Raw genomic sequence first — 14,063 nt, 5'->3', positions numbered from 1 at the left:
GATTATTGCAGGGGAAATTCAGATTGTATAATGGTGACGTGGGATATCTTGGAGGAGTCAAGGGTGACTGTTAGAAGGGTGGTAGTGCCTGTTCTTAATACAGGAAATGCAGAAGCTCATGGGAAGAATCCCATGGACTCAGTTTTGGGTACATTACATTCAAATTAGATGAGACACTTAAGTGGAGATGTCATTAGGCATTTAGATCTATGCCATTTGAGTTTTGAAAGGAAATCCAGTTGGGAGAGATAAATTTGGGAGTTATCATAGAGGTGTTTAGATAGGGATACATGAGATCATTGTAAAAATAAACCCTTTAAGACAGAATCCAATGAACACTAATGTTTGAAAGCTAGGTAGTACAGTCTATGAACTGGCAGGGAGTCCAGTGAAGAGCGGCAGAGAACTAACCCAGGCAATGCTGTATTTGGATGTTAGCTTCAAAAACATTTTCAAGGAAACGGTGTGGTCATACGTGTTAAGTTCTACTGTGGCAGTAAGTAAATCAGAACTGAAAAGTGCCCAGTAGATGCAGCTTATTGTTTGTCATTGAATGTCCTAATGAGAACACTTTTAAGAGTGGGGTTGAAAATCAAAAATAAAAGTATAAAAAATAAGGTAACAGTGAAAAATACACACATCTTCTTTGAGAAGTAATGAAGGGCAAAGAATGAAAAGTAAAGTGCTGGAGTGTTGTAGCCAATGCTGGGAGTAAGTTTATTTTATTACCGGGTTGATCAATTCATTGATGCACCGTAGGGTGAACCTCCTTTAAAAGGGATGCTAGCACATTTCATCGTCTAAGTGCATTGTGTCCAAGTGCAAAACAACTGGAAACTGTGTCAGAGGGAGTCTATAATCAGACCAGTTAGCATGAATTCCTGAGTAGGTATAGACGGATTATTGACCTCAGGCTTTGAAGGACTTTCCCACAGAAGAGGGAGGAGACTTGCCAGAGCTGCTCCAGAGGCAGGACCCTGATGATGGATGGAGGATAGAAGGTAGCAGGTCTGGGCTCACCCTTGGTACAAGTAGCCTAAGGAAATGTCACCCCTGTGATGATCCCCAAGGAAAAGGACAATACTGCCAGATGAAAGAAGACTGGGGGCATGAAGGGATGGCCAGCCCTTATGTCCCCTTTTGTCTGTCTCTGTGTCTCTTCCCTGAAGAGGGCAGACTTCCTCCTGGTAGACTTGTGCCATGTTTGGCACTGGGGGATTTGTGTCCTTTCCAATAGTTTGTTTTATGCTTAAAGAGAGACTAGGTCCTTTCTCTTTCACCTAAATTACAAAGACATTCCTAACTTACTGTAAGTAGAGAAGACATATAAAACATAAAAAGATAAATGAATCACATCTCATGACCTCTTGTCCACTCATATCCTCCTGATGCAATCAAGATGAATGGACTGATATATTCTATTCTTCAAATTCCTCCACCATCATATAAACATATATAAACTTATATGCCCATAAAAGAGTTTATGTTGAACATGTATTATCCTTTATTTTTACAGGATTGGAGTTATACACATTATTGTTCAATTCCCTTTTTATCACTTAACTCTCATGGATATTCCTCCAGGTACTGCTAACTCATTTGTAAAGCAATGGCTTAATATTTAATTCATGAGAGGTTGGTACCACTTCATATGACCGTTTGCCCATTTATTGGCAATATGATTTCTTTTAACATTCCTCCCTCTACAAATAATTTTCTAGTAAGGATTTTTGTACATGTATCGCTATACACCATTGAGTTTACTGCTTAGGATTACTGCAAATGTTGATATTATTAGATCAAAGGATATATATACACACACACACACAGACACACACAGGCACATGTCCATGTACACATATGCATAGATACAAACACAAGCAAATTTTCATAGATATTGTCAAATTACTTTCTAGGACAAATCATTTCCAGTTGTCTTCATATCTAGATAGAAAATGCTGGGACTTCTCAATAACTTGACTATTAACTAAAGCCAAACAATATAGAGATGCTAAGACCAATAAGTTTACAATAGCCCACAAGTCTCATCCTGAGACACTTGAAGGTGGACATAAGGATGACAAGTGCTTTGCTGCTGGTTTCTTTCTCCTTCCTTCCTTCCTTCCTTCCTTCCTTGCTTCCCTCCTTCCTTCCTTCCCCCCTTCTTTCCTTCCCCCCTTCCTTCCTTCCCTTCATCCTTTCATTCCTTCCTTTTTTGCAGTTTCACACTGGTTTCCCTTCATTCAATGTTTTTTTCCTGTCCTCTGTCTCTCTGTCTCCCTCCTTCTCTCCCTCCTTCTCTCCCACCCCTCCCCCACATACACACACCTCATTCAGGTTTACGCTGGCTGATATGCTGGGAGTTGTCCGAAAGCCGCAGCAGAGGTGGAGGGTGGTAATAGATATTTCAAAGGTAGAATCTCCCTCCCTTCCTTGCGTCTCTTTCCTCATCCCTGTTTCTGGTTCCTGGGGAAGGCTGAAGGATATTAAACTCTAAGACCTTATGTGGATGATAATTTCCTAAAGTCAAACACGATGAATTGAGAGGTAGTGAGTTCTCCAATCTTGAAAGTGAACAAGCCCCCAGAACAGGTCCTGCCAGGGTTTCAGGACATGTCTCACTGCTTCGGGCAGAGGAGGTTTCAAGGGGCGATATGGAAAGGATAAGCCAATTCTGATATTTTATGGCAAATACTGTGTATATGTCTGTGTTCTTGCATTGTTTTGAATTTATATCTATTTCCTTCATCTTCTATACGTTTATGTAGTTTCTTTGTCCTATGTTTCGTCTCTGTGTCCTCTTAGCACAGTGTTTCTCAGTGTGTTTAGCTGAGTCTCACTGACACTCCCTAGCTATTGGTCAACTTATCTATCTTTCCTTAAAAAAAAGATAAACTATAGTTTCCTTCTTTAAAAAAAGTGTCCTCTCCCTGTAGTAATCTCTTTGCCTGCCCATATGTCATACTAAAAAACAGGTAAGAAAAATTTTGAGTCTGTTATATAATTTCCCTCTAAAATGTATAAATGTATTATTGATTACAAATTAATCTGTGATTCTGGACTCATTATTTTTTAAAATATCTCTTCTCTGTTACCTCAAACCATTAATATTAATTTGTATTTCCTTTATTACCTTACTGATGAGCAAGAATTTAAAGGAATTACATGCCACTGGATGTTATTTCTCTATTCGTTCACTCAGTAAGCCTCAAGCCCCTATCGCAGAACTTAGAGAAGGTTCCCCACACATACTTGAATGAGTGCGTACGCAGTGCAGGGCACGGTCCTAACAGCAGACACACAAGGTGAACAAGTATGAGGTCTTTCTTCGAGGGGGGCTTGCATTTAGGGGTTTGTGTGAGTTTGTGTAGATGTCTGTGTTTATGTTTGTTGAGGGTGTGGAGAGTGATAAACAGGTGAACAGATAAAGTCATTTCAGCTGGTGATAAGATCCAGGGAACGTCTCAACCCAGTAGACGATGAAGCCTGTGTTTTGACTCATCCTTTGAACTGAGCCAAGGACGCTGGATAATCTTCTTCGGGGACGAGAGCACCCCCAGCTGTCCCTGATTCAGTGCTTCCCATTGTTTGCTTCTGCAGGAAGTAGACCCAAGAGCTGTCCAACTGCTGCCCCCTGCACAGGTACGTCAGCCTCCCCCACTGCCCCTGTGGCTCCCAGGGGCTCCTGCCTCCCCACCACGGGCAGTAACAGGAGGGGCTGCTGTCCTTTCAGACAAAGAGAAGCTCCAACTCCGGGGAGGAGGCACCCAGTGCTCAGGGCGCGTGGAGGTTTGGCACAGCGGCTCCTGGGGCACAGTGTGTGATGACTCCTGGAGCCTGGCAGAGGCCGAGGTGGTGTGTCAGCAGCTGGGCTGTGGCCACGCCCTGGAAGCCCTGGGAAGTGCAGCGTTTGGCCCTGGGAACGGGAGCATCTGGCTGGATGAGGTGCAGTGCAGGGGCAGCGAGCCCTCCCTGTGGGCCTGTGCTGCGGAGCCCTGGGGGCAGAACGACTGCAAGCACGAGGAGGATGCAGGGGTGAGGTGCTCTGGTGAGTGGAGCAGCGTGGGTTCTGCTCCGGTTGAGCAGGGGCAGCAACGGGGCAATGAGCTGGGCTGGGGTAGGATGTGGAGATTGTGTCCATAAAGCATCCTGATGCTGTAGCTCTGGATGTAGGACAGGGGGGCTGGGGGGAAGCAACATGGATGTTGTGGTAACTGAGGGGTGATTTCAAGGCTCAGGAAGGAAACGTGGGCTGCCCTGCATTCTGTCGAGTCCCTGGGCTCCAAACCCCTCTTTTTCTCTCCAGGCGAAAGGACAGCTTTGCCCCCCGCTACAGCAGGTACGGTGCCACAGTCCCCGGGGCGGGGCGGGGGGGGGGAGAACATTCCGATTCCTGGGACCTGTTCTGTGGTCTCTGCCGGAATCAGCCACCTAGGAGAGGACAGATCCTGAGGAACCTCTGGCTGGTGGGGAGGAAGCAGGGCACTTTCTTTGGGAAACTCCCGTTCCCTTGGTTCACGGTGCCAGAAAGTTTCTCATGTCTCCATGGGCCAAGGGAGGCTGGTTCTTGTGCTGCAGAATCCAAGGTTTTGTTACTTTCCTGTGACTGTTGCTCTTCAAAAGTAAGATGCCAGTCCCAAGACTTGTGTGATGCACTGGTCTCGTGAAGCCCAAGGAGAGAAGTTAACTGTGAGCCTCGTGGTCAGAGGCTGTCTCAGAGGGAAGCTCCCTGATCATCTGCAGCTCTCCCTTGGGCCACACCAGCAGGAGTGGAGTTGAATTATCTCAGGATAAGACCTGGGAGAGCCGAGTCACAGTCAGTCTGGTTACGTCTGAGGCTGGGACTTGACTGTGCGGAGCTCTCTGGAAACGCTGGGCTCGGAAGGTCCTTTGTGCGATGTCCTTCTCCAAACGCTCTTTCTTTTTCCTCCTTAGGGACCAGGCCACGCTCCAATCCGATCCCTGGCATCTTCTCCCTGCCTGGGATCCTCTGCCTCATCCTGGGCGCCCTCCTCTTCCTGGTCCTCGTCATCCTGGTGACTCAGCTGCTCAGATGGAGAGTGGAGCGCAGAGGTGGGTGCAGTGGGTACAGGGCAACATGGAAAGTGTGTGGAGGCGGGAAGCGGGGTCAGGTGAGACAAGGGGAAAATTGGGCAAGGTCTCTGTTCTTACCCCTACTTGTCTGCAAAACTCCTTCTGCTCCATGTGAGACCCTAAGGGCTGAATACACAGGTTCTTAGGACTGAGGTGTGGACACTCATAAGTCATGGCTTTTATGTGAGATAAGAAAGAGTGGAGGCTGAGCTGGATCCAGGTCCAGGGGAGGGCAGAAGGTGCAGACGTGCATGGTGTGTGAGGTGCGAGATACACAGAGGTGCTGGCAGCCCTGAGGGTCTCTGCATGTGTGCTCGACGGGAAGATGAAGGACTAGCCTGTTGGTTCAGGGCGTCTGGGGAGTCATGTCTGACCTGCTGGTGGTTTTCTCAGCCTTATCCAGGGTCAAAGGCGCTGTCTACGAGGCTGTGTATGAGGAGATTGATTACCTTGCAAGACCGAAGGAGGATCTGCTGCGCAGCTCAGGTGTGTGTCTCTGTTTGCCCTCCCGGGACCCTTGGTTGTCAGCCACCCACTGGCTGTGACCCATCTTCTCAGCACCCACAGTCCCCACATCTGCCCCAGGCTCACAGAGGCAGCCCCTCCAAATGTCACAGGACGGGCCTCTCAGAGCCCCTGTGACTCACAGCCTCCCCAAACCTGTGGGTGCCATGACGGCCCCAGCATTTCTCCTCAGCGTTAGCAGTGGTCCTATGGGTGTAGGAAGAATTGTTCTGTTCTTTGTGATGTTTTTCTCCACATTAGGGTTCCTGTCAGATGGCTCAGTGTCTCAACTGCCCTATTACATCGGGGATGGTGCAGAGGACAGTGACCATAAATCCCCCCCAGGTAGTAGAGGTGGATGTGCCTTGGCTGGGTAGAGGGGGCGGGTGACGTTCCCTCACAAAGATGACATCTAGTGGGAACAGGCTTCCTCTGACTTGGATTGGTGGGAAATCTTGTCTCCTGAGGGGTCCATGCTCCCCCCTTCTGTGGCTGTCCTGCGATGCCTCATGTTGGGGCTGGGCTCTCTGTGTCCAGAATCACCCTCACTCACTCACAGCATGCACATGCTGGTTTAAAAAATGACATCATGAAAGCATAATTCATCAAAAGATTTTAGTATCACTCATTGGCATAAGAATTTCTTTGAGATCTGTAGTTTTAATAAGAAATATTCAGAGAATGGTATAATTTTTTGTTTCATGGGCACATCAAAATAAAATATGGCCTTAGAAAGCATCTTGAGACAAGGAGTGACTTGTGCCTCCATTGAGCTGCTCAGAAACTCTGGTTCAGAAGAGATTTCAGGTGTTTCCCAGGACAACCCATTTATGTTGGTTTCCCTTGACCCCCTTGTCTGCCCTTAGAGCCCCCGGATCAGAGGACCAAGGCCCCTAGTGAGGGTTATGATGATGCTGAAGAGGTACCACTGCCTGAGGCTCCCCCTGCCTCTCGGATGCGCGAGGGGGAGGTGCCCCCAGAGGAGGAGACTGGGATGAGGGCCTCGCAGACAGGTGAGTGGGTTAGCTGATCTGTAGTCTTTGCTCTGTGTCTGGGAAAGGGTGAATCTGAGCTCGTCAATGCCCATCCTTCCTGGAGACTGCAAATTTGCATGAGGTCCTATGTTTGATAGCATCACCTCGAACATACGCCTCTCTGTAATGCCGTCAGGCTCCTTGGGTGGAGGAAGCCGTCTTTATTCTTGGTGTTTATGTCTCCATAATGAGTGGCCTAAATTTGTCACTTTATCCTTGATGTGCCTGACTTATGACTTGCAGATTAATTGAGGAATCTTAACAAATTAATAAAGGGGAATAACTGTTTTGATAACTTCTCTGTGCTGTGTCATACATGCAACGTAGTTAGAGATTTAGAAAGCATATTGCAGAATTGGGATTTGTGAGGGATTTTGATCATTTAAGATGCACTGTGAACACTTTAGCACTACTCTGCACAACGTCTATGCTGTATGGAGGCCTTAAACAGTAAAGACATGGTGGTGGATCATAGACTTAGAATTTGTGACAGCTAAGGGCGAATCAGCTCCAGACATGTCAGTGGTCAGGAGAAGGCACTCATTCTCCAGAACAGAGTATTTCTCCATCTGAGGGCCCATGTGTTTCTTGGGGAGAGGACAACGGTAGATGCACATTATGACTGTATTTGTGGGCATTTGCAAACACAGGTGAAGGCATCTAAGAGCAGATTTGGATTTTCATTGCGGAACTGACATTTTTCTAGACTTCTGTCTCCCTCTCATTATGACTTCAGACCTGTTAGTTGGGAAATAAGAAAATTTCAGATTCCGTTTTATGTGTCTCATCGTTCCTGGGCCTTCTGCTTGCTGAATGTGTAAGCCAGGAAGCAGGCCTTCCCACAGCTCCTGTGTTTGACCATCGTTCTCCTGGGATTCAGGCATTCCCAGCTAAGCTGAGGCCGCAGCCCACATAGGCTGGATCCTGATAGGAGAGCCCTGATATTTCCTTCCTGTAGTGAATATGAAATAGTTTGAGCCTCTCTGAATAAACTGGGTCCCAAGGGATCTTATGTCATCACCACTTACTTGACCTGCTTCTGCCCCAGGGCATAGCCCAGTGTCCCTTTGTCACAGTTCTAATCAAACTTCTCTTTGCTGTTTCAGACTCTTCTCTCAACTTTCCTAGAGAGGCAGCTGATCCTGGGAAAGGAGAAGAGAGCCCCTGGCTGGATCAGTGGGAAAAGGGGGACCCTGCGTATGATGACGTTGAACTGAGTGTCCCTGGAACACCCAGCGTGGCTTTCCCATGATGCTGTGTTAATATGAGATGAGGGCTCCGACATTCTAACTGCCTGTATTTCAGTAGAGCAGTGTTGACTGATCATTGCATTATAGGGAAACTGCTCAGAGTATGTATTCTGAATAAAGTACTTTTCCCCCTGTTGATAATTTAACGTTTCTTGTCAAGTGGTCTTAGAGGATTGGTCCTCAAAGGAAATAGAAGGTGAGTGAACTGACCTGTTTTCTCACCTCCCCAAAAGGCCAATGAAGGCATGACTCTGTCCAGGCTCTGAAATGCTCTGCGTCTGTCTTACTCAGACAAGGACTCTAAACTTGGTCCACACTCACACCCTTACCCTAATAAAATGAACTCATGAAAAATACCTAGTCCTGACCATTCATGTGTGCTCGTGAGCACTTACATTATCAGGCACTAATGCCAATGATTATATGAGTCTAACCATGTAGGTCCTACAATTTAGATTAAAAGAAGCCATTTTCATTTGGGGTTTATCAGTTTTTACACTTTGTTAGTCATGTTGGTAGAAGACTTATGCTGTTAAGTTCCATTGTCTGGTCAGCCACAGTCCATAAATCATTCCAGGTTTATTTGTTATTATCGATTTTGATTGCAGAGTTATTTGCAGTCAAAATATGTTTATTTTTACTTTTTTAAAATTTTACTGATTCATTTGTTGGGTAAACAACGTTTATTCTATGAAGAGCAACTCATTGAGAGATAAAACTTAAAATTTACGTATACGTACTGTTCGTTGTTTCTAAGAACAGTTTAGAGCTTTAGCTTTTTAGACTTACAGAGTTATGAAAGGAATAAAGCCAACCACAAAGTAAGAATCAACAGAATGCAGGAATCCAATCATAAAGGACAATCAAATGTGCTTGCACATAGACAAGATGTTTTTAGATTAAAAAACCCTTGGGTATCTTCCATCTACTGAATCCCAGCAGAATGTTTTGCAGGCAGTCCGCTTGAGGTTAACGATGCCTTGAAATCCAGAACAGGGATTCAGCCAATTTTCAGACCTGTTACTAATTCTTTCCTTGCCAGAGACATGGATTCAGGTCAATGATACTAAAAGAAATAAGAGCTATATTATGGAGCTGGAAGGACACAATCAATTGGTTTTCATTTTTTTTAATTTATTAATTACAAGATTCTTTTTTAGTTTTTTTTTAACATTTTTATTGATTTGTAATCATTTACAATTTTGTGTCAAATTCCAGTGCAGAGTACAATTTTTCAATTATACATGAAAATATATATATTAATTGTCACACTCCTTTCTCTGTGAGCTACCGTAAGACCTTGTATATATTTCCCTGTGCTACGCAGTATAATCTTATTTACCTATTCTACAATTTTGAAATCCCAGTCTATCTCTTTCCACCCGCCACCCCTCTTGGCATCCACAAGTCTGTATTCTATGTCTATGAGTCTATTTCTGTATTGTATTTATGCTTTGTTTGTTTGTTTTTAGATTCCACTTGGTTTTTTTTTTTGAGTTTTTATAATATTTATACACAAATTTTATTAAAGAGTCAAAAGCTGAATATGGCTTCTTCCCAAAAACACATGTCTTCACTTCTGCATTCTGTGAACAAGCACCCAATTATTTCAAATATTTAAAAACTCTTTTTTTGATTTTCTGATACCTTCCTTAATATATTAATATACTATGTTATTTTTTTTCTGTCTGAGTCAGTTACCTTTTGCCTATCCACTATGGAAATTGAGGATTTAGCAACTTTCATTCTACGCTCACCTTCTCTAAATCCCAGTAGCTTTTCTGCCTGCAAAATTAAGCCTTTCCCATATTCCCTGGCTTCTAATCTAGTTATCATTTTGGTAGATTAATAACTATCATTTACATCCTTATAAATATACACACTGTTTCGAGTTGATTTTATGTATTATATGATGAATACTTTTTCTTGTCCTGCACAATGATTAAATTTATCAGATTAAATTATTTTGTTTTGCATTTCATTAGTTGATGTCTTTAAGACTACTTTCCCCCCCAAATCTGTGTTAATTCTTTAAATTGCTTTACAAATTATTCGGATACTTATATGTTCTATCAATTTGACTTTCTTCATGAAATCTGCCTTAGGATATCCTACAATATCATGCAGAGTTGTCATTCTGAGATTCTTTTATGCTGGTTCATCAAAAGTCCTGATCAAGCACTGAGGTAGCAGTGCCTGGGGGGTAAAGTTGGGGAATAAAGGAGGTATGTAAATGTAAGCCTTAACCAATCTTGGGCCCCAGCAGGGTCTCAGCAGATGCCAGCAGCCTGCAGGAGCCTTAGCTAACATGCCCAGGTTGGGAAGCAAAAGAGAATCTGTTCGCAGACTTTTTGATGTTAAAGGGAAGTGCTGTATTTTCAGCTGGCTAAGCTGCAAGCATCCCAACAAGCATGTGTAATTATTAACTTCCCCTGAAAAGAGATTACTTAACCTCTCAAACCTCCACTTTCTCGTGGTAAGCTGGAAGTAATAATGGTTTGTTACAATATTGAAGTAACATATTGTATGGTTTTACAATCCATAAAGCCAGTTAAGCAGTTATCCTAAGCTAAAGAACAGAATTCTTTCTGCTCTCCACTCCTGCACTTCTCATCCAACATAGCAGGTGCCGAACTAAAATTTTTGTAAAAAAAAATCTCTTCCTGTTACAGTCGTGTGTGGTTTTAATTGAAAAGGTGCCAAATGATAAATATACAAACATCCTGCTCACTTGGCCACATCTGATTAAGACCGGAGCACGAGGCTACACGGTCTTCACCCGTCAGTATGTTGGGGTCTGTCTTCTGCTTTGTCGGATACACAAAGAAACTTGCAGCATCTATAAATTTTCAGAGCAAGCTGTCTCAGCACTGCTCTGGCAACGGGGCTGTGTTTGTTTTTGCAAATTGGAATCTACTGCATTCATTGCAGAATTGTATTGTATTGTATTGAACCATTCATAGCTCATATCTTTAAATGGTATTATACTTTATATCACTGTAATGAATGATGTAACGTGCATTGTGATCCGTCTTCATCCGTTGAATAATGTTCTCAGACATTTCTTATTGATTGAGATGATTTGTGCAAAACACCTAGAGGAGTGTCACTCATTCATTCATTCATTCAATAAAGACATAGTTTGGGATTTTTAAATCTCCAGGCACTGAGGACATAGAGGTGAATTAGACAGAGAATTTCTACCAAGAACATTCATGCTTATAAAGCAAGGTTGGCAAGTAAACAACTGAGTTCGTGACAGGGTCACAGACGGTAAGGTAGCGTTTCCCGAGCAGTAGAATGCGGGCACCAAGGAGGGGTCAGGTGTACACGGCTCACAGCCCTGAGTGGCACCAGTCACCGTCACTGCACTGTGCTTCCCGGAGGACTTCTGACAGGCTCAGCCAAAGCCTGAGGTAACAGAATTTAATCTCACATTCCGGATTCCTGTGATCCTGGGGGTGGGTGGAGAAAGACGCCCTAAACAGGTTCTCTGTTATGATTATTGCATACTACTGCTAGGGGGCACTTACATTATCAGGTACTGACGCCAACCATTTAATCCTCACCCACATTCTATTACCCAGTCACGATCATAACGTTCATTTTTTTGATGAAGCAAGCACTCAGAGAGTTTAAGAGACCTGTTGAAGGACACACGCATGGTGTGTGGCAGAGCTGAGGGTCAACACAAGGCAGTCTGTCTCTGGAGCCTGCACTCTCTCAAGTTCAGTGTGGACCCAACAGGGTTGGTGTCCCTCTGAACTGGCTTCCTTGTCAAATCTCTGCCGGGATTGTACACTGATGTCTCTTTTTGTGTCAAAGAAGACTTACCTTTATCAGAGGACCAGTTCATCCTTGCTTACCCTGCACCCCAAGCTCTGGGGTATAGATTTCAACTTGGACACAGTACAGCAGCCCTGAGTGGAGCCTCTCCTGTCCAGCCCATCTCCCACCCCCATGACGGGGTCTCGATCTCATAGCAGTGTCATATGTGTGAGATTTCCATCCTGAGGAAAGTGAAACTGTGTGTAACCGGTTATACTAAAGGCAACCCCGTGTCACCCTGTGGGAAGGTTGGACTGGACCCCAGCAAGCATGCCTGTGTTCCAGGTGTCTAGCCGAATGATTTCTGGTGATGGTGTCGAGTCCAAAACTGGTATGAAGTGGTAAATCTGGGCCCCAGAGGGAGTATTGCATCAACTCAAGTGACTGAGCAGATCCTCATCCTACTCCAGCACCTGAGACTAAATAATGGGTCTGATATTTGTCATCAGTCATTATCATTAATGTGTTAAGCGTAGAGACAGGAAGGAGGTAGGGCTCCTGTACAGCCAAGGGCTTGGGAAGGATCGGAGCAGACAACAAGAGAGTGATTCTTGGAAAGTTCATCGGTAAATACTAGAGTATTTAGAGGGTGAGATGCATGTACTCAATTGTCTTTTCTCCCTTTTACTTTACCCAAGTCTCAAGGAGAAGGAATGGGCATGGACAGGGAGACATCTTCTGTGTCTGCTGACCTGAATGAGGTGGGTCCCTTAGTGGGGACGTGAGGAGGCTTGGCACTGACTTATGGCTGTCCTCCGTGTTGGTCCCACGGAGCATCAGGTGTGGGATGGGGAAGGCATGGAGTGTATCTGAGCTGTGGTGGGGACTCTGGGGCAGGGGGTGTCACAGAACACTTCCTCCCCATGTCTGTGTGCAGAGATGTTGAGAGCTCGGGGGAGGGGCCCTGAGGGTGGGTTTGGGTGGACTGCAGGGGAGCATCATGGGAACACTGAGCCTGAGGCTCTGTGAATGAATGGGGGTAGCATGTTCGTGATCTTCAATTTTGTCCCTAACCTGCATCCCCTTACTGCCCTTCCCAGTCTCGATACTCATCCCACGGCTACTTTCTGGGGAGCCTGTGGGAGCTTCTCTGATCAATGGAGAATAGAACAAGGCAGCCATGGCTAAGCTGGGCATAAGCCCCTTGCACTTTTGTTTTCCCCTTAACTCATCTGGGCTTTCATCCTTACCTCCACCTTGACCTGACAAAGAGGTGGTGTCACTGATGGGTTCAGGAAGCATCTACCTCCCTCTTCTATTTCACATGCCTCTCCTTTGTCCCCCAGCCTGCAGGGAGCCCCTAGTAAAAGACTTTCTACTTCCCCTTTCTATACAAGACATTTCCCTTAAATTATATTTTGCATCTTCTTTAACTATGGTGCATAATACAGCTGTGTTCTGAGTCCTACCAAACCAAACTCTGAATATATAAAGGGGAGAAAGAGCTGAGGTTTAGAAATCTGACTCTTTCAAAGGTATTTATTTTCTTCTTGGGACCCCAAAATCCTGTATTTTCAGGGCTAGAGTTCAATGATGAGCGCTTTTTTCTCTTAGTTCATGTACAAAAAATCTTTTTCTCCCAAAACGTAATTTGGTGACTGGCTGAAAGGGATGTTTCACATAAAATGAAATTCAATAAAAACAAAGGGATTTAGCATATTTTAAAAGCCCCATATATACAGCTATTCTTTCGATCAATCTATCAATCTATCAATGTATCACTCAATCTATCTATCTATCTATCTATCTATCTATCTATCTATCTATCTATCTATCTAGTCTATCACCATCACCATCATTGAGGCGGGAAGCCCCATAAAACGACCGGTGTGACCCCAGGGTAGGATCCCTACTCTCTTGCCAGCACCATCTGGTTCCCTGGCCCAGAGGCTCTATCTCACTTTTTGCATCTGAAATGGCGTACTTATCGCTAAAGTCTTATTGATTCCATTAGCTCACTCCTGATTGGTTATTTCCCTCACTCCTGATTGGTTATTTCTCTCACTCCTGATTGGTCTATTTCTACATAGCTTGTTCTTAGTTGTTCAAATTTTATTATACTTTATTTGTATATGTGTTGCAAAGTGTAAACCTGCAGCCTATAAAGGCCTGTGTAAACCTACAGCCAGGGTCCAAGCTTGGAGTGTTATCTCCTCTGGGCTCCCTGGCATAGTAAACCTGACTTCTCCAATTCTCTAGGTGCTGCTTGGTCTCTCGCCTGGATCCAGGTTGCTGTCACAACTGAGCTATAACACTGAGCTGTAACACATTTTTTCCACAACATCATCATTAATCTATCATCCCATCTATCTATTTCTGTAGTGTCTACCTATATTTCTATTTTTATTAGTTT

At 44.5% G+C, this 14,063-nt stretch overlaps 1 protein-coding gene across 1 annotated transcript in view; it reads left to right on the top strand.

Annotated features, from left to right (window-relative positions):
* Nucleotides 1-14,063, top strand: part of LOC102507671 (antigen WC1.1) — a 99,558-nt gene that overhangs the window by 17,965 nt on the left and 67,530 nt on the right. Inside the window, exons 8-15 of the mRNA XM_032472903.1 lie at nucleotides 3,601-3,642; nucleotides 3,734-4,048; nucleotides 4,307-4,339; nucleotides 4,936-5,073; nucleotides 5,488-5,580; nucleotides 5,860-5,943; nucleotides 6,465-6,611; nucleotides 7,739-7,882. Coding sequence (XP_032328794.1) covers nucleotides 3,601-3,642; nucleotides 3,734-4,048; nucleotides 4,307-4,339; nucleotides 4,936-5,073; nucleotides 5,488-5,580; nucleotides 5,860-5,943; nucleotides 6,465-6,611; nucleotides 7,739-7,882 — 996 coding nt within the window. The remainder of the gene's footprint in view (nucleotides 1-3,600; nucleotides 3,643-3,733; nucleotides 4,049-4,306; nucleotides 4,340-4,935; nucleotides 5,074-5,487; nucleotides 5,581-5,859; nucleotides 5,944-6,464; nucleotides 6,612-7,738; nucleotides 7,883-14,063) is intronic.

The sequence above is a fragment of the Camelus ferus genome, chromosome 34, assembly GCF_009834535.1.
Source record: "Camelus ferus isolate YT-003-E chromosome 34, BCGSAC_Cfer_1.0, whole genome shotgun sequence".
Classification (NCBI taxonomy): domain Eukaryota; kingdom Metazoa; phylum Chordata; class Mammalia; order Artiodactyla; family Camelidae; genus Camelus; species Camelus ferus.
This window is presented reverse-complemented; position numbering and strand designations above follow the sequence as displayed.